General features: G+C 36.2%; 1 protein-coding gene across 1 annotated transcript in view; it reads left to right on the top strand.

Moving 5' to 3' along the window:
* LOC114353222 (uncharacterized) overlaps positions 1-20,116 on the top strand; it is a 106,406-nt gene that overhangs the window by 20,474 nt on the left and 65,816 nt on the right. The window contains exons 8-10 of the mRNA XM_028305133.1: positions 1,518-4,128; positions 12,242-12,373; positions 12,791-13,285. Of these exons, the coding sequence (XP_028160934.1) occupies positions 1,518-4,128; positions 12,242-12,373; positions 12,791-13,285 (3,238 nt within the window). The remainder of the gene's footprint in view (positions 1-1,517; positions 4,129-12,241; positions 12,374-12,790; positions 13,286-20,116) is intronic.

The raw sequence follows: 20,116 nt of genomic DNA, 5'->3' as shown, positions 1-20,116 counted from the left end.
AATAATTCGGGACAGGTCATTTACGTTTGGATCTTGCCCAAAATACTATAATAATGTAGATATGATACATGAAGTTAAAGATCCAATTTGTTCTACCCCAGAATATACTAATGTAGAAGGGACACATGAAGTTAACGATCCAAATGGTTATCAGTTGTATGATGATGTTGAGAGTTGCAGCAATCTAGACGTCAAAGAGAGACAAGATGATTTATTGGAGAACGAACAAGATGAGGAATATGTTAATATCCCCAGCATAAAAATTTCCGAGTCCAGCTGTAGCTTAAGTAAAAAACTTAAACCACCGGTGCCACCTAAGCCAACCGTAGCTACACCCCAACAAATGATGGTGGAAGAAATAAAATGTAAGTTCCGATTAAAAGAAAGCTCTTCATTAAATTGCATAGATACACAGTTATCACCCAACAAAAATGAACCGGTTCGGAAATTTTCAGATTCCGTGTCTTTGAATACTACAATCAATCTTCCCGACGATGAGAAAGTAAAAAAAATAAATCCATTCTCTGAAGATATGTATGAGGAAATGGGTAACGTTTCTCCAAAAAAACTTTTACATGACGTATTTGATGATGATAAAGGCAATAAAGTAAAAACAAATAATCCGTGCTTCGAAGAAATGTATGCACCAATGGATCGTGTGCCATCTTTGCCTCCGAAACCTTTTAATATACAAACGCGTGAACAAACAGAGTTCAAATCTGATCTCAATGACGATAAAATGATTCGCAATAGACAAAATAAAGAAAATCCTAGAAAAAAAGGCTTCTCTGAAGTATTTAATAATAAAACAGACAGTTTATATAGTGAAATGTATGTTTGCATGGATCATTACAAGAGACATAATCGCTTTCGAAGGTCTATACCAAATATTACAAAACCGTGTGCTAGTATTCATCTCAAAGGTGATAGTGGTTGCATGTATGAATCATTAGATTATATTTACCATTACGAACTAAATCCTGAGCTTCAACACAAAACTAACGCACATCCCTTTGTTAAAAAGAAAGAACGGGCTAACTCAATCCCTTGTATTTGCCCTGGATACGATGGATTTTCACCCAAAATTCCTAAACGAGCTAAGAGAAAGGAAGTAGATTCTAGCCAGTTAATTTTTTATAGTTGTGAGGATATCTATGTTCATATCACAAAAGAACGATGTTCTGCCAATAATACACAAAAAGTTGAAAAACCAGAAACTGACGATGAAATCTTTAAGGGAGGTGTAGTTTTTAGACCCTTTAATGAAGCGGCTCCCGACACACCAACAGATAATAGAAGACAATCTCTCTCCAGGAAACTGACAGTGTTCAAAAAGAAAATTGATCAAGTAAAATTATTATTCACTGACTGGCAAATATAAAAATCTTCCTTCATACTTAATGTTACTTGTGGTGGTGGTATAGTGATTTCCTACTAACCCAGCATATCAATAATTTAGTTTTTTTTTATTTTTATTTTATGATTTATTCGATTTTGTTGCTTTATGTGTTTTACAGGAAAGCCCCAGAGACCCAAGAAATAACTAACAAAATTAAAAGCTTTGTATCACCATCCTCATCATCTCAACTAACAAAGCATCAATCTCAGAGTTTTGTGAAAAAGCTTGCTTCTAAATGCTTAGGCCTAAAGGCAAAGTTCAACTCTGCCCCTAACATTTCCAATAATTTGACGCAAGAGTTGGAAGACGGTGTTAAATCCAAACATTCTGAACATAAAAGCAGTACAAATACATTATTAATAGGTAATAGTAAGTTTTTTAAAAAACTATCGAAAAAGGAAGAAACGGGAGAAATTGTTTGTACCGATGAATTCGATACTATATCTCTCGATAGGTTAAGCACACTTAATAGAGATTCGACTGTAAATAGGAGCAATCGTAGTTGCCCTGGTTTTAAGACATCGTTACCTAATATATCTGAAAACAACGAACACAGCGATTCGCAAGAATCTATTGCAGAATCTGTTGTTATGACTGAAATTGACTGTGATAAAAATAAAGACGATACGAATAATATTAATGAAGCTGTGAATTTAAACGCCCACAGCAATGTACTAAAGCCGATCAGTATTGAAAAGAAACGTATTTCAGTTACTTCTAATGATTCCGCAAATTTTGTCAACGAATGCTATGAGGCGTATGAATTTTCAGACAAGGAAGATACAATTCCGAGACCACCACCTAGGCCAAATATGATTGGGCGCAGCACAAACTATGAAAGTACAATTTATGAAAACGTCACTACGTGTTCTCAGATGTCCCGTCCTACGCCTGCTGCCAGAACACATTTGCCTTCAAAAGTACCTTTAGAAGAAGCAGATAATAAAGTATTATATGAAAATATTACTTTACTGAAAGACAGGAAAACTCCTGAACCGCCTAAACGATCTTTATATCCATCTTTAATGGAAATAGGAAATGAAAGCGTTTCGACTTTGAGTAGGTCGTCCACTTTGTCGACCGATTCATCAATAGATGAAACTATTTTAGAAGACGTCTTGCTGTCACAAAAGTCAAAATCATTTAAACATAGTAGACATACTCAGGAATTCATGAGCACAATGAAATCAAACGTTTCAAGGACTTCGTCAAATTCTTCTGATTCTTCTAATGTTACTGAAACAAGTGCTATAGAAAATGTTGACTGCAGTGGTGACTCCAATGATAAAAATATCTATCTATCCATGACGGGTACTATGCCGAATAAAAAGATCTTAACTTCAGAGAATAAGAAAGTTCTTTTCAGGCATAAAACATTCACCAATATTGAAGTAGACAGAAATTCAGTTAAGTTAAAAGCGTTACCCTTTTTCAAGGATACTTTGGCTCACTATCATATTAGAGGTACAGGCCATTGTATTTATAGTGGACCTACATTATCTGAGTTTATTTATGTATTTAATAGAGATACTCTCGTTAAAGATGTGCCACCGTTCACTAAAGTACCTAATGATAGAAGAGATAGCTATTTAGAAACAGCAATTTGCTTTTGTAGGCCTAAACCTCCTAAACATCATAACAGTGCTGAAGATTTACTCGATGCTCAGCCCCTTAAAGATAAAGAATCCGTTAGCATCGATATGGAAGCTCTCAAGAAAAGCAAAGAAATGAATTCAACATCATTTCGTTGCTTCTGTGATTCAAATGACTGTGCATTTCATTCAGATAAACGTGATTCTGGTAATTTGATCGTAAAATTTTCGGCCGTCAAAAAAAGTATATCTACACCAGATATAACTTTACACTATTCTCCTTCTTCGACAGTTCGTAACATTGGTATGATAAAAAACAAATCTGTGCCATCGAATTTAGAAGAACCATATGCAGTTGTAACAGTAGAACACATAGTTGCAAGACAAAAATGTGCTCAGAATAATACTATTGATTCAAACAGCCCTGACTACGTCCCAATGTCGTCTTCCACTCTTTCATCGAATTCTTCCAGTCGCCCTTATTCTATAAAAGATATAACTGATGTTATTTCATTACAATCAACACTGACAAACTCCAGCCAAACTCGTGCTTCTGATTCTAATATACCTCTACGAAAATCGAGCTCGGAACACTCGGGTCATTGGTCGTTGCAGTCGTGCAATTCGAACGTAACAATTAAATCGGATGCATCATTCGTGACGTGTTTCGAGGAATCGGAAGATGATTCGGACCAGACTATGCGTTCTGACGAAGAAGTATCCGACACCGAAACTGTTAAATCTGAAATAAGTACTGCCAAAAGGCCGTGGGTCCACAGTGATTCCTTCAGATTTGGTAACAATAAAATAGAAGAGGATCTTTCGACTCTGGTGGAGGAGTCAAAAGATTCGTGCGATTCTAAATTCGAGAGTGGGATAAGCGTGGATGATTCTGATAGTTCTTCGTCGGAGGATGGGGATGATAGTGGTGTTCCGAGGGTCGATACGGATGTGTCGCTTGTCGCTTCGCTTGAGCGGGGGTGCGGGGTGGGCGGGGGTGTTCGCAGCGGGTCGGGGCGGCGGCGCTGGGACGAGGCGGAGGGCACCAGCGAGGGCGATGCGCTGAGCGTCTCAAGCGCAGCTTCAAGCTGTGCGCCGCTCCATCTGGCGCATCATCACGAGTACAGCAAAGTTTCGGTGAGTGATATTACTTAGATTTATTTATAAATTCACGAAATGAATACCTTTTGACGTATCATTAGTAGTTTCACAGAAGCCACTGTTCTGGGTAAAATTGATATTTAAAAAAATAAATTAATCGCCCTTCGATTCCCATAAAGAGGTTAGTGGTTTAAGCTAGGAGACTTAAGTTGGTGCTAGTCACTTAATAAGCTATTAGGCTAGAAAGAAAGAATAATTTAGAAATTGAACACAGACATAGCTAGGCTCATGAACTTTCCTATTTAATAATGTTTACCTACTATCATATTATCCAAACGTCCTTCACCAAACAATAATCCTATCGAAAGAAATATACTACAAAATATAACATTTATCCAACTAATCGTCTCTCTTGATACAAATGGTACAATTTATTGCGCTTTGTCCCTTGTCATTGAACGCTATGTCTAATTAGTGTGGGAGAAATATTTGTATTCGAGTCAATTAACATTACTTGGAGATTAGTCCTGTTGCAACACCATACAGAAGTCATTTTTATTACTACATTGTTGCTTTAATACCAACAGTAAAACGTCCCTTACTTAATACGGGCCGTACTCGTACTCGATGCATTTGGAAATTCCACTGGGTTATCGACAGAATTACACTGTATTTTCCTAGCTTGTGGTTTATGTAAATGTTGCCGCATGCATAATAGTTCAAAATGAACCAATTAATCAATATTATAGGTAATCGATATTGGTTACCTACCTAGCCAATCATAATCGATTGTCCTAAGAAAGATCCATATTGTCGATCGACTATCTAAAAATCTTTTACTGGTCGATTATTTGGCACCTCTTGTTTCTGTATTTTAAACTAGAATGACTCTATCTATCTATACAAATAAGTCTTGCACAAAGTGACTTGTTGCTCGCGTGTGGCGTGTCAAACGTCACGCGATGTGCCGTGACACGGTGACATCGCTATCGTCACGTTCGCTGACACGCTTCGCGACAGACATTACTTTCCGTGTCGAACAATGTACAGACAGACATCAAGGTAAATACTGTGACATCTATTCAGTTGTAATAGAGTGCTATTTTACAACGAATGTCATAGGTTGATGTGCTGTTGCTGTACATTAACGTAATGCATTATGAAAATGCTTTGCGGTCGTTTTGGTAATGTAAAATAGGCTTTCAAGGATATCGTTTGCATAATATTCATAATGTTTAGTTGGCGATTTGATATAATTTTAATATCAACTAGTTGTCCTCACTAAACTTACTTTTCGCAATTAATTTCCACGACTTAGATTAATAAAACCTAGATGGATAATCTTCATACAAACGCTTCGTCAAGAGTGAGGCAAAAATCTTATGTCATTAGTGTCAATTTTGTTGGGGAGTGTAGACACTGAAGGCGATTTTCCCGAAAGTAGGGAAATTTTTAATACGTTTTTAATTATTTTATAATTAACAAAAACAAAACGCATCATGTACTTACTTATTTATTGAATTCAAAATACCTACCTAATAACAATAAGATAAATCGACTTAAAAGTCTCGATTTCATAAAAAAGGAAGTGTATTTGTACGGCGAACAATTGGGAAATAAATTTTCTTGTTACTGGTATCATTCCCGTATTTAATTTTTGAAAGCCAAATTCAAGCAAAATACGCGTCGAATCGTAGTACTTACTTATGAAATGTAACACTGGTCACTTTCTTTTGTTTTTCTGATGTATTTTAGACACCCTTTCACAGCATAAACCGTTTTAATAATTAAAATTCGTCGGACGTGTTTACCAATTTTTCACTTTGACAGTTCATGTGACGTTTACGGGTAAGCCGTGCCGGCTCCCTAAAAACTGCCTCACCTTTCGTGCACTGACTATCTATCTAGGTTTTATTAATCTAAGTTCCACGAAGACAGGCGAGTGTTTCACTTGCACTATATCCGAAATTAAACCATAATGTCTACTCTTTTGTAAACCGTAGCAAATGTATAAAAGGAAATAGTTTTGTTCTAAATTGAATAAGATAGCTATGAAGATACAAATAAATAGATTTGATTTCATAGTTAATTAAAAGTGTGACAAACTCCAATAAAAAGCAGGCTACAATCGTGAGAAGCGTGAAGACCTTAACAATAATGAGTTAAAGTTCTAAAATTGTGTGCACACATATTTTTTTGCTGAAATTGCATTGACTGACTCTTTAGCTGACATCAATTTCTTCGTATCATTGTGATTGTTATGCATATTGTAATAAGCATTATGCATAATTTATAATAAGGTCAATTTTATGACTGATAAAAAAAGCCTTTCTTGTATGATATGAGGTTGAAATAATCGAAGACAGTTTAAAATCTTATTAGTTTAGAAAAGATAAAGTACTCGTTGTTAGACTGAGAATGAAAAAAAAAACTCATTGCTTTTACTACCTAAACGCTATTTCAGCCATAAAATGACTGTGGACATAATATTATGGATATCCATCAACCAAAACTTTCACGATATGCGTGATTTCAGATTTGCGTGTACGCAATTAGCACTAAACACAATAAATTATGTGGCCTTGACTCAGAAATCCACAATTTTTTTGGGATACATTTGGACTTCAAATGGAGCAGTATACTCGTACGTACCACGTGGTATGCGCGTATACTTGCCGAAGCATCGCCCAGTCGGTTCGGCGCGTATGAGATCGACGCATGCGTTTCTTGACGATTATAGTTCCATTATAGATCTCTTTTGTCAATCGAAATACGTGAAGTGATTGTAAGTTAGACTATAATAGAAAATAGGAGCTTAATTTTTTGATCAGTCGATCTCAGTTATATTTGTTAGGTAAAAATATAGGGATAAGTGAAGTGAATGTGAGGTGAAATGATTTAGGTTAGATTTTGTGTGATTGGAAAATGTGTGTTTTTCCATAGTGCACTAGTGTGAGTGTAGTACAGTGAAGTGAAGGATGACATTCTCGTAATCTATGTAAGTTTATCATATTGAATGCACTAATTTATTAGAGTTAGTTATGTAAACATATTTATTACAGAAACATCTTGTAGAACCATACATGTAAGACATTTCTTAATTGTTGTTGATAGAGTAAATCACATTCAAACTACCTTAAGTTTCAGTTTCATGATATCAAGCTTTTGAATTCTGTAGCCATTTAAACATGTCACGGACATACAAAAGTGATATAAATACAAAAGTGTCATGTCAAGGGCCCAATAACCTAATTCGTGAAGTTTCGTAATTTCCCTAGGCGGCCACACGTTGGACAATAGTCTACAAAAACAAACCAACAGTAATGACAGGTTATTTTTATTCAAACTTCCCTGGAAGAAATGCAACTTTGAATGAACATGGGAAACATAAGGAAATAAAGTCTCTGAAGCAGAATAAAAAGTTTTGAAATGTCCACGTATTTTCTCCGCCGGAAAAGTTGTAACTTTTGGCATAAATATCGCGTTAGATAAACAATGTGACATATACGTCGCTTTTCGGTTGGTATCAAAATTGATTGTGGTGTGTTTTCTTACGCAATTTATCAGGAATGCCATTCAATTGTCTATAAGCTGAGTGGCTAAATTATTAATTATCCACTCTTGATTGTAACTGGTCATAATTGGTATGAAACGAGCATATAACTTGTTGGTCACAACGTGGATCCTTGTAGTACTCCTTACGGAATTTTCAATTGTCTTCATCCTACAGAAACGTATAATGACGTACGTAGTAAAAGCGAAATGGGGCAATATTTACGGACGTAAATAAAGTTCAAAGCAGGAAATAATTAGTGGGTAAGGAAGCCCCGTTCTAGATGTGTTAGGAGATCGTTTGCTCTTCCTAAGTCATTGCGAATGGTTGTGACCACGGAAATAGCTGGCGAACTGTGTTTGGCGATCGGCCAGTGAGTATTCGCGTAAAACGGCCGTTTAGCGGGCTTCTGGTGGGCGGGCCGTTCGACTGGCCTACTAGTTTTCAAGCAGAATTTCCACCGATGTATTTGATGGCGTCACACTCTCTTTCGGTTTTCACGGACATTTTGCTTCATTGGATAGTTTGTCCGAATTTGTTTTGGCATCTTTACCAGTATCTGTTAACATGAATGAACAAATATTTGTTTCCTCTTTAATAAAATTAAACTAACTAAAATTAGGTTACTTTCTTCCATCTGACTTGATGAAAATATTTCGTGCACCACCATTACTCATATTTTACTGACGATAAGCTTACACATGGTAAATATACCCATGGACATACATAATCAGGCGAATATTGCGACAGGCGGACATCTGGCCGACGGCAGATGCCCTGCGAACGATAAAGCATAGACAAAACTTCATTCATGTGAAATCTGAATAAAAGAAATTAAAAGCTGAAATGAATAAACATTGTAGAGATATTTCTATGGGATTAGATAACTGTGTATGACATGATTCATCGTGATAAGAGTATGATAAGTCTTATCAAGATAAATTATGTCATAAATAAGTGTATGAGCAACCTTTGACGTGCCTGTGTAGCAGACAAATTATCTCAATGACGTACTTCTTTTTTGCGGGATCCAGTAATGCAGGAATCCGAAAAATTGTTTGAAATTACAAATGTAAACGGATCTGTCTTTGCGAGACATTGCAAACGGGGTGTTCATGTGAACGCTAATATTAAAACACGTCTACTACTAAACGGGATGCCTCCGTGGAATCAAGTCCTTATTTTGAGATACTTCTATGGTTAATTTACTGAAAATTCCCAATACAAATGTTGCGCATACGCTTATTTCGATTTCGGAAATATGTGGGTCAAAAGGGCTCGCTGAAAGCAACCTATAATGGCGTAATGGATCGTGCACTGGGTTTAATTTATTTTAGTTAGTTAATATGAAAACATTGTTGATCTATACGAAATCGCTCCTTTTAACTGGTGATGAAAATTATGTTAATAAATTATCTTGGAAATCTTAGGTGACACTAGGTTTATTAGAAAGAAATAAGCTCTTGTCAGGAATATTAAAATCCAGTCAATATAAATGTAATTTGTTAGAATCTGGGAACAATGCCAATTGATCTATAACACTTTAGATTAATTCTTATTAGAATCGGTTCTCCAAATAGAATACCATTAATCATTTTAATTGTTTGTATAAACATCACTGAACATTCCATCAATTACGTCAATTCAGCTCAAAGACAGTCTATATTTACTAGTTTGGATTTAATAAACCCGATCGGTCACAGTCAATGTAATGCCACCATGGCTGGTACAAATGCCGGCATATGAAGCTTAACATGTGTTCCTTATGTTTGTTGTAATAGGTGCGATTTTGCAACAGAAAACTATAGTTTGATGTGCTATCGACTTATACCAGTACAGTGACAAACCGTTTTAACCACGTTGGCGCCATATTAATGCGCTGCAGCAGCGTGACGTCTGCGCGCACGCATCTGTCCCTTTGATGTGCTACAGATATTAAATAAACATAATTAGCTTATTGAAGAATAAATTCGAAGGAAAAAAGTGATGCACATGCAAATACTTTGTTCCTTTCGATACGATAAGAAAATGCTGATTTTATTACTTTGAATTAGAGCTGCCGATACGGGACTATTCCCACCTCTCGTTCCCACCACTGCAACTCCTGTGTAGCCAGGATCTACAGCTTGACCGCCACAAAAACCCAACCAATGAAGGTCAAGTTTGTCCCGGGGGAAAGTTAAACTGTCATTGGACCCGCAACGAAATTAATCAGAAGAACATAGGAGGAGTTCGAAATTAAGGTTCGACTTCCCTCCATTGCAAAGCGGATGACAGGTGACAAACAAAGGTTTAAAACCTTTAAAAAAGATTATGCACCACGGACAATAAATTAAATTATGAGCAGAGCAGAGCTGCCGATAATATTCCGCTTTGATCTGGCAACGTAGGAAGAAAAATCTGAATTGAATTTACAGTGACTAATCTTGTGTTTACAAGATTATTCACCGGTAGGTGATCAAACAAAAAGGGTTGATTCTACTACATAAATAAATAAACAAATACTGATGCATTAGGTTTGACCATACAGTTTTTGTATGAAGTAAAAAATATGCCAAGTCGTGAGCGAGTAAGCTAATGTTATCCAACATAAAAATGCCCTTTCCAAGAGTAAACAAATAAATGCAAACAGTAATGTACTCATACCGTTTCAAACCAAACGTACTCTAGGAATTTGCGTGTTCATCCAACTGCCCTTTTAAAACACTTTGCCCGACATCAAAAATGTAAACTGGGCCGTGTAGACAGCAGGGTAAACACAGATGCCCCGGTATCAGCACTCGGGTGTTTGCAGAGTGCCACGGAAGTGTACGCACTACGCACTTGTTGGTGAAGATCAATGCGTTTCCTTGCATAGTTTTAATGAAACATCCGCTGGTGTTGCTGATTTCTCGTTTGATGCACTGCACTGCAGTTGAATTCCAATTTCGAAGCGAAGATCTGAAGAAATTTCTTGCTTCATGGATTGGGCGCTAATCTGTGATTATCGATTGGGGAGGATAATTTGAAAAAGAAAAACAATAACAAATTGTTGAAGACTTGCGACGAATGAAACTTCAATCTATGATTTCTAACATACTTAATAATAGAGAGGTAGTTGCAATTGATCTATTATAAAAATGATTTTTTGGTCTGGAATATCTTGCAACTTTTTACTTCGGGCTAAAAGAGACATTATTGTATGTTAACTTTAGCGTTCATTAAAATGTAAAGCAGTCACTAACACTATACTCTATAACCGTATTTGCAATTGGCGGAGAATGTCCTCTATCCAGCCAATTTCCATCATAAAAGCCCATTAACCGCTGTAGAAAATTGTCCATTCAGTGACCGGCTGCGAGCAATTTGCCCCTCATCCGCGGCCCAGTATTAGATCACTTGGGCCAGTTGGGCTAGCTTGGGGTCCAAGTTTGAAGCGAAAAACTGCGCGCCGTGATAACTTTTATCGACGTCAAAATGTATGGGAAAAATCGATAAAATGGCGTGATAACCGCTTATCGCGGCGCGCATCTTAGGCCTACTACAGTACACTTGCATATTGGATATAGGCCTATCCTAAAAAGGTATACAAATTTACTCCGTATTGCAAGAACTCTATGGAAAATATATTTTTAAAAAGTTTTTGACTTTCCAATGCAGTGGCAAGTGTGGCAACTCTCACGCTTCCGTATGTCTAGCAAAAGTAAATGCAACTGGTACCTTAAAAATATTATCATAACTCTCTCTTCTATTTATTTTGAAAAAGATATTGATTAAAAATATTGTACCTACTTAAACGGATGTTCATGGATCGAAAGCCATCAGTGACGATATAATGTACTTTTGCTGGCCTTGTCCATAGATTTTCTCTTTATTTATTCATTTTTTACAAGAGCATATAACGTTTTTGTCATGACTTGGACCATACATCACAGTTATCCTCGTCTTCATTCAAATTCCCTATTACTCAATTGCGGACACTTATCTCGCTTCTCGATGACAATGAGATGAGCTAAAAGTAGATATTTGCTGGAATCATACAACATTGTTCCTTAACTTTGTTATCTGGACTTATACGGTTTAATATATTATCAGTATAATGGGAATGGGATGTAGAATGGGATACGTGAAGTTCGTACTTGTTGAAGTTTCGGGAATCTCCTGGCTTGGATCACCTAAACAAGTTCTGTCCAGAGTTCAAACAAAAAACTAACAAGGTACTCACTAACTTGTCACTCAGGAACGTTCCCTTGAATTACATACATATTGATCTGTCAGCGCAGCGCCGACGATCAGTGAACGGTCAGCGCGATTCTAAAACCAGCCTAATACAAGACCTTAAGCAAGGTTTAGGCTAGCAATAAAACTTGCAGAAGTTGACTACCGCACGCTGTTTATCATTGTAAATAGCTGTGGCAAGACAACTTCTGCAAGATTTACACACTGGTGACAGCTAGTGAAAATCAATTTCTGAAAAAAAAATTTCTAGTCTAAATCTCGCTTTAGATATCAACCCTTCCCTTTAAAGCTAAGTTTGATATAGAAATAGTCTTCTCCTTTAAAAAAAATATGTTTATATGCTACACTGTATTAACCTATTGTCTTCTTTGCCCACAGCCCACGCCTCCTAAAAAGCCTCCCCGTCGGAATCTGTCGGTGTCCCCAACCCATGCCAACTCCCCATCCTCTGGGTACAGCTATGAGCTGAGGCCCCACGCGAGGAGTCAGGACGACTTGGATGATATACAGGTAAATACACCCTAAATCATCAACAAAATTATTGGCATTTTCGATGCTACCATCAAATAACGATGACATTCAAATGCAAGTGAGGAATTGAGCGAAGAAACAAAAAAGAACAGCTTTTCTTCCACCTACTCTTACCTTGTTTTGGTCCTAAGGTCCCTTAGTTCATTTTGATCTTTGCCAGTTTGCACACACGTGGTTAGCCAATGAAAGTTATTAAACAGAGTTTTGTTAAAGTGGTGACTGTAGACACCATACTTTCTGCTTTAGATTTTCGAAGATAAAGGATAATTTAACTGTTGGCCCCATCATGATATTTAGTGAAATACAAAGATAGTGAATATCCTGTTGGAAGATCTATATTATCTCAAGATGACAATGACGCTTGCGAAAATCACAAAACCTTTTCTATTGTTGCAGGGTGCTAAACACTACCTCAAACACGGCCGATCAGTCGACCAATACGTCGACGGCAAGCTATCCTACTCGGAATACGAAGACAACCACAACTCCCCCCGAATCGCCCCAGTCCCTAACCCTCGCCCCAGCCTAAAGAACCGTTCCCAACCCGTCGCCATCACGGCCATGTACGAAAATGTCGTCATAAAGGAACAGAACCCTCGCCGAAAACTCAGAAGGAACAACTTCGGACCCCAATACGAAAACTACGAGCCGAGAATGAACGACAATAGAGTCAGAAAGTACTCGAACCAAGAGAAGTCTTCCTTAGAGAGCCTATTGGACGATCAGTCGATGAACAGTCCGAGCGATTGTGAGAGGTATTACGATGGACCGAGGGTCGAGATTCCGTTGTCTCCGTCGCATTATGAGCAGCCGCCGACGCCTGATCATCCGCCGCCTTCGGCTAAGCAGGCGGAGAATAGCATTCACGAGAGGATCAGGCCTTTGAGTCAGGTTAGTCCTGATAATTGATGTTGTAAACGCTACTTATATAAATTCACACGCTAGTCATGTTGTACTTACTGCATGGCACAGTTTATGCTTACCACCCAAGTATCAAGAATGTTCCATCATATTTTTCAGAAATTTATTTCCATTTGAAACATAACATCCGTCATCATATGACACACATAGGCAAGAACTGTACCAATTAATACCTGTAACGCACGCACAGTAGCATTCGCGCATGAAAACTTAATAAAATGTACCTCACTTCGTTTATAATTTTCAAAACATGTCACTAACAAGCACCTTATAATGTGTACTTAGATTACTTACATGTATACAACGTGTCCCAAAATTCAAGGATAAGCCGGCGCCGCAGGATAGACATAGTCATGACTACTTCAGGAAAAATAAGAAAAAAAATCTATCTCAATTATTTTTTAAGTTACACAATAAATTATGAAATTCGTCGAAATTTGACACCCCTTATGATATTTTACATTACCACGACTACAATTTTTCAAATACTTCTGTTTTTTTGTTTGTATTGGCAACTTAAGTAGTGCTGCTGTCCACTCCAATTCTTAAAACCTCCAGAATCCTTGCAGTTTTTACACAAAAGTTAATCAAAATATGATATTTCCTTAAAATTTTAAACGATTTTTACTTTCACTCCACTTTGACTCGTCGTTTTGTAAAAAAACAGTATGAACACTACTGCGGCAAGTTTATAATAAAGTTGACGCAACTATCCAAGATTCCAAAATGGTATAATACTCTAAGAAAACTAGTCGCAAAAAAGATATGCGTACCATTTTTACAAGCACTTCGCTTGTTAGTAGTATGGGATAAATCTTGCAACTAAATTTAAAACCAGTTCTCCTCAACCAATTGAGCTGAAATTTGGTATACTTATGTAAGTACGATGACAATGCAATATTATGGTATCATTGAGCTGGATGGAGTCTGGAGGTGGCCATAGGAACTTCTAAATGAAACGGCGGAATTGCATCTAGTTTAGGTTCGTTAGATTTGTCTTTTCAAGCACTTTGGTGCTAGATGATGTCCAGGATCCTGATGATGAAGTCAAGAGGTGGCCAGGAGCTGGCCATAGGAACTCCTAAACGAAATAGTGGAAGCTTATCGAGTTTGGGTTCGTTGGGTTTGTCTTCTCGGGCACTTGGGCCATGAGATTGAGAAACAACTAAAAAGTTTAAAATAAAGTTATAATCGCGCATGGAATTTATTCCTCTTTTTTTCTGTTTGCGCTACAAACTTTCGAAATTATTTGAACCTTGCATACAATTATTTTTATCGTTAAATTCTTTCGTAAAATTTCGCATTAATGCTTGTTTTTAAAAAATTTTTTTTTTATTATAACTTTATTTTACACTTTTTAGTTGTTTCTCAATCTCATGGTCCAAGTGCTCGGGAAGTCAAATCCAACGAACCCAAACTCGATAATCTTCCGCCATTTCGATTAGGAGTTCCTTTGGCCAGCTCCTGGCCACCTCTTGACTTCATCATCAGGACCCTGGACATCATCTAGCACTAAAGTGCTCGAAAAGATATCCAACGAACCCAAACTAGATGCGATTCCGCCGTTTCGTTTAGAAGTTCCTATGGCCACCTCCAGACTCCATCCAGCTCAATGATACCATAATATTGCAATGTCATCGTACTTACATAAGTATACCAAATTTCAGCTCAATTGGTTGAGGAGAACTGGTTTTAAATTTAGTTGAAAGATTTATCCCATACTAACTAACAAGCGAAGTGCTTGTAAAAATGGTACGCATATCTTTATTGCGACTAGTTTTCTTAGAGTATTATACCATTTTGGAATCTTGGATAGTTGCGGCAACTTTATAAAAAACTTGCCGCAATAGTGTTCATACTGTTTTATTACAAAACGACGAGTCAAAGTGGAGTGAAAGTAAAAATCGTTCAAAATTTTAAGGAAATATCATATTTTGATTAACTTTTGTGTAAAAACTGCAAGGATTCTGAGGGTTTTAAGAATTGGAGAGGACAGCAACACTACTTAAGTTGCCGATACAAACAAAAAAACAGAAGTATTTGAAAAATTGTGGTCGTGGTAATGTAAAATATCATAAGGGGTGTCAATTTTCGACGATTTTCATAATTTATTGTGTAACTTAAAAAATAATTGAGATAGATTTTTTTTCTTATTTTTCCTAAAGTAGTCATGAATATGTCCATCCTGCGGCGCCGGCTTATCCTTGAATTTTGGGACACGTTGTATATTTTATTTTATACTTTGATTTAATGTTCATATTTGTATCTAGCACTATCAATTTTTACATTATCACACATTTTACCTAAATCGTATGTATTTGCATGTATTGTGTTAGATCAAAACTAACCATTATTCATCTAGGCAATTAAACTTAATGTTTAAATTATTTTAATTTGATTTTGTTTTTATATTGTTTTCAAACATTTCAGCTTATAATGGAGGTTGTAGAAGAGATAAGAATTAGAAAGAAATCGCAGGGTGACATAGTAAATAGTTGATGTAAATATTATTATGTACAAAACATGCCTTTAAACGTAGTATAGTAGTTGTAGTGTTTATAAATAAACAAGTGAGCGTCGCCGTTGATATTTATCTTTCATTTTTCAAGTAAAACATAAATTGCATAAATATTGTCAAAGGCCACGCCCCCTTGATTTGTTATTTTAGACCTTAACACGTTACGCGACCGTTGACAGCTGCTGTCAAGACTTTTCCAACAAGTCCCTGAAAGTTTGACAGCAAATGTGAATGGTCACGTCATTATTTACTGAGCATTGAGTTGTCTGCAAAACAAAAAGAGAATTGTTACTTTCAGTACGATTTAGCTTATTATTGTCTAGTTAAACTGGTCACATAGTTCAGAAAATACGAAAAGATATTAATATACGCAAGTTACATAATTATTCCTTTGAACAAATTGGCAAGAGTAGGGTGAAAATTATAAGTACAGCTGTATTGTACAAGAATATGTTAACCTACAAAAAAATTGTTCAAGTTAACTTGACATAAAAACTAAAATTCAATATTTATGATTTTGTGGGTTGGCACACTATTGCATAAAACAGCTAAACTGATTTAATTGTATCAAAGCCACCCTTCAATGTGAGGGGACAGGAAACGTGTCAATGATTTGAGACCTTATTGATATGGAAATAGAGACTATGTTCATTTGAAGTTCGTTATTTACATTACATTCGTGCCAAATTGTTACAAACCAAGAAAAGGTACTACAGCGATGCCATTTTTCCATACTTGTGCGATAAGTTGAAATTCACATCTTCTGCACTTCTCTGTATTGTACAGACAACAAAACATCAAGCTCAACACTGGCATCTTATGGCATCGTAATAAGAGTTATTTTACTACAAGTCAGCGTCAAAGAGTTCATAACATAAAAAGTTACCAAAAAGTTGACAACACAACCTTATTCCAATAGACATGTTGACACCACCAATCAACTGATGTACTTTTTAAAACTGTCAAAACGAAACTCTCCCATAGATTTTGTATGGCACTACAAGCAAGTGACGTCACTATTTTGTCAACTCAAATAAACTACTTTTTTCAATTACAATGCGACCAAAAATCGTAATTTACAGGTAATTTAAAATTATTGATGAATTACAGAATGAAGTGTCTTTTTAGAGAAGTTGTGATTTCGAATTATTGGGGAATGGTGTCAAATTGTCTATTGTAAAAAAGACGTGTTGCGAACTTTTATGGCTACGTTGGGTGTCACGAACTATTTTTGCTACACTCTTAGGCTAGGCAGCGCTACTTTGACCCTCGTATCAACTTATCACGCGTAGGCATCGATCGTGCCATCCACGAAGACGCGCCCCACCATTCTCCCGCTAATGTTTGAGTGTTATCGGTACACGCTAAATTATCCATGAGTGCATACGCACACTACAATAATAGGCTAGTTGCCTAAAAAAATTTTTTTAGTCCGTAATGTTTAATATCAAAAAATATTGGACACATATATTTTTATTTGTCAATCTAACAAATTATTACATAGTTATGGTGCGTTAAAGTTGCGCACGACGTCACAACGTGCGGCATTTTTAAGCAAGCGTTGACGTCACGGGCCTCTTCTTATGAACTTTGGGGCGCTTTATCTCTTTAAATTTTCATTAGTTTGAAAAAGTGAAAAATACGTGTAGAGTATTTTTTGATAAGTTAACTGACGGACTAATTAAAACTCTTGCTTTTTGACCCAGGAAACATCCCTATTGCGCTCAGATTACTCGGATCAAACTCCCCGCACCCCGCGCTTCCCTCGACCAAAAATGGTGGGGCGTGTCTTCGTGAATGGAACGATCTATAGTAGGAGTCCTTAAAAAAGTCTATAAAATCATGGAAAATTGTTTATTCTGTTTTATTTCGCAGGCAACTCTTTGTTTCAGCTTATAAAGCATAACTAGTCTTAGTTAGAATAAGTTTATGCTAATGGTGCTGTAGAATTTATCCTTTAAGTTTAACCTGAAAATGTATCTGTGTTGTCTTATAATAAGCTCGAGTATTTCAGTAGGTGCTATTTATTGTAGATGCGTTAAGCCTTTAACGGTCAGAGCAAGTATATTTTTAATCATCTTTGAACCTTAATGTAATGCAATATGGTTCAAAATATTACAACAGTTGCTACTGACTTGTAAAGGGTTAACGGTTTATCAAGGTTTATAACTAGGCCAAATTAAATATGGCCTTTATATGAGAGGCCTTTTGTGAAAAAAGTATTTAAATTATCGTAAGATTTATGAATTAGTTTTAATGCGTCTATATTGTTACCTATAAAATATTATCCGTTTAAATGCATTTATCTAAAATTTTCTTCAAAATGCAGATCATTTTACAGCATTTAAGTTTGTTTTGTCTTGTATAATAAGGCTAATTCAAATTACACATTTTGAGCAGGAACGTACTGACGACAGGCACTGGCCTGAGATATGGAAGCGGCACGGGAGGGTGTTTTTGAGAACTCAAACGTTAGCAAGACTTCAGATTACTTTCAGATTTTTATGTTCTATCACGTCATATTATTATTATGTTAATGTCACCCCTCCCGTGCCGCTTCCATTCCTCGGGCGTTGACTCAGTTATGTATTAGTTAACTGCTTTAACTGTTGGTTATTGACACTTATTTCAATACAGTTGTCATATGCGGTCCTGCAATCTGGCTCAAAACGTCTGATTTGAAGCAGCTCTTATTCTGTAGGCTTATTTTACTCTACAGATAAATAAGTTAGCTAGTTAAGTGTTTACCGACATGACAGTATGGCTCCTAAAGTTAATTGGTATTGTGAAAAGTATTAATTAAGTTTTAAAGGATACACATTGATGTTTACGTAAATATAATTCCATGTATACTTCTTGGTAGAAATATTTAAAAGACACGATTAGACTGAAATTTTACGAAAATGCTATTGGCTGTATGAAATTCCCATTAATTTTGTATATTGTTTTAATTTTAGTTGTTTTAAGTTACTTCACATTTATTTGCGATTTTATTTTGTTTGTAAGGGAATAAACTACTTACGACGTATTTTTGGTTTTATTTTTTCTTTTTATGATTGTAGATTCGCACACCAAGAAAGAGTGGTACAACAACCCAAAACATTTTTTTTACAGGAACAGAAAGTAAACGTAGTTTTTGACGCAGAATCCGATAGCCGTATTAACTCGATTTTGGATTATTTTGAGTTGTGCTATTCTATATTATGTGTGCGAATATTACTGGAAGGTGTTATTTTTACGTATTTTATATTAGCAGTCAAAAACTGTTTTATTTTTTGACCGGTTACACGTGCTTAATAATTAACCTTTGGCGTGCTATTGAGCCGCGCAAAACTGCACCCGCCAACTGCTACGGTTTTCAAATGATGTTTCAAAATGACAAAGTAGTCTTGTCTTAGATCTGAGACATAGCAGTTGACAGAGGTTGCACAGATCTGAGACAAAGCATAGGAGAGGTTAAGTTGCTGACGTAGAGACGTTTTTAAATGTCAAATAAATTTTTTAAAATTCGTTGAATACAAAATCCTATTAGATCGATAGCGTTAAAAATTAATGGTATCATCTCATCTTCCCAATCGCCAGTTTCTAAAAAAAGGTTCTTTAGAAGGTTTGGCCGGCAATCTATGATTATGGTTAAATCTAGAGTTGTGTCTCTATGTAGCCTGCCTTTGACTTGTAAATGTCAAATACTCTAAACTCAATTACTCTGAACCCTATATTTGGCTATTATCTCCCCATCGCTACTAGCCACAATGTGTAAGTATGTTGTTCCTTCAGTACTTACTTGTTTCAAGACTTCCCGTCTCCGACTCAAAAAACTCAACTATTGTGAAGTAAGTAAATGTTGATTGCCATTTTTAAGACTAAATTAGTAATTCTAGCTAACTAATTTTATGAAAAGAAAGATTACACTAATTCATACATGATACTCGAAGAAATTTCTTTGTAGAGATCACGTACAGTTCGTGTTTTTAAACCTTGTATGAATTTGTGTACGAAAGAATAAATAAATTATTTAATTTAATAAAATAAGATTCCAACTCAGATACAGACAAAGACTTGCTAAACTCTAGGTATTCTTTCAAAAGATCTTCCGAATTCTAAATTTACCTGTGCGCCTACACGAATGCATCGTGCAATGTTGAAGACCGAAACATTCAATGCGCGTCAGTCTTGAGGAAAACATCTAAGTTACTTGAAGTAAGTATTTTACTTGTGTCTCAGTTGAGACTAGAAGAGTAGTAGGAACCTTCTCTATTGTTAGTGTAGAAATCTGCTTCTGT

The sequence above is a fragment of the Ostrinia furnacalis genome, unplaced genomic scaffold (genome assembly GCF_004193835.3).
Source record: "Ostrinia furnacalis isolate ACB-3 unplaced genomic scaffold, ASM419383v2 OfSCF1638, whole genome shotgun sequence".
Taxonomy (NCBI): domain Eukaryota; kingdom Metazoa; phylum Arthropoda; class Insecta; order Lepidoptera; family Crambidae; genus Ostrinia; species Ostrinia furnacalis.
The sequence above is the reverse complement of the archived record's forward strand: the minus strand, read 5'-3'. Positions and strand labels throughout refer to the sequence as shown.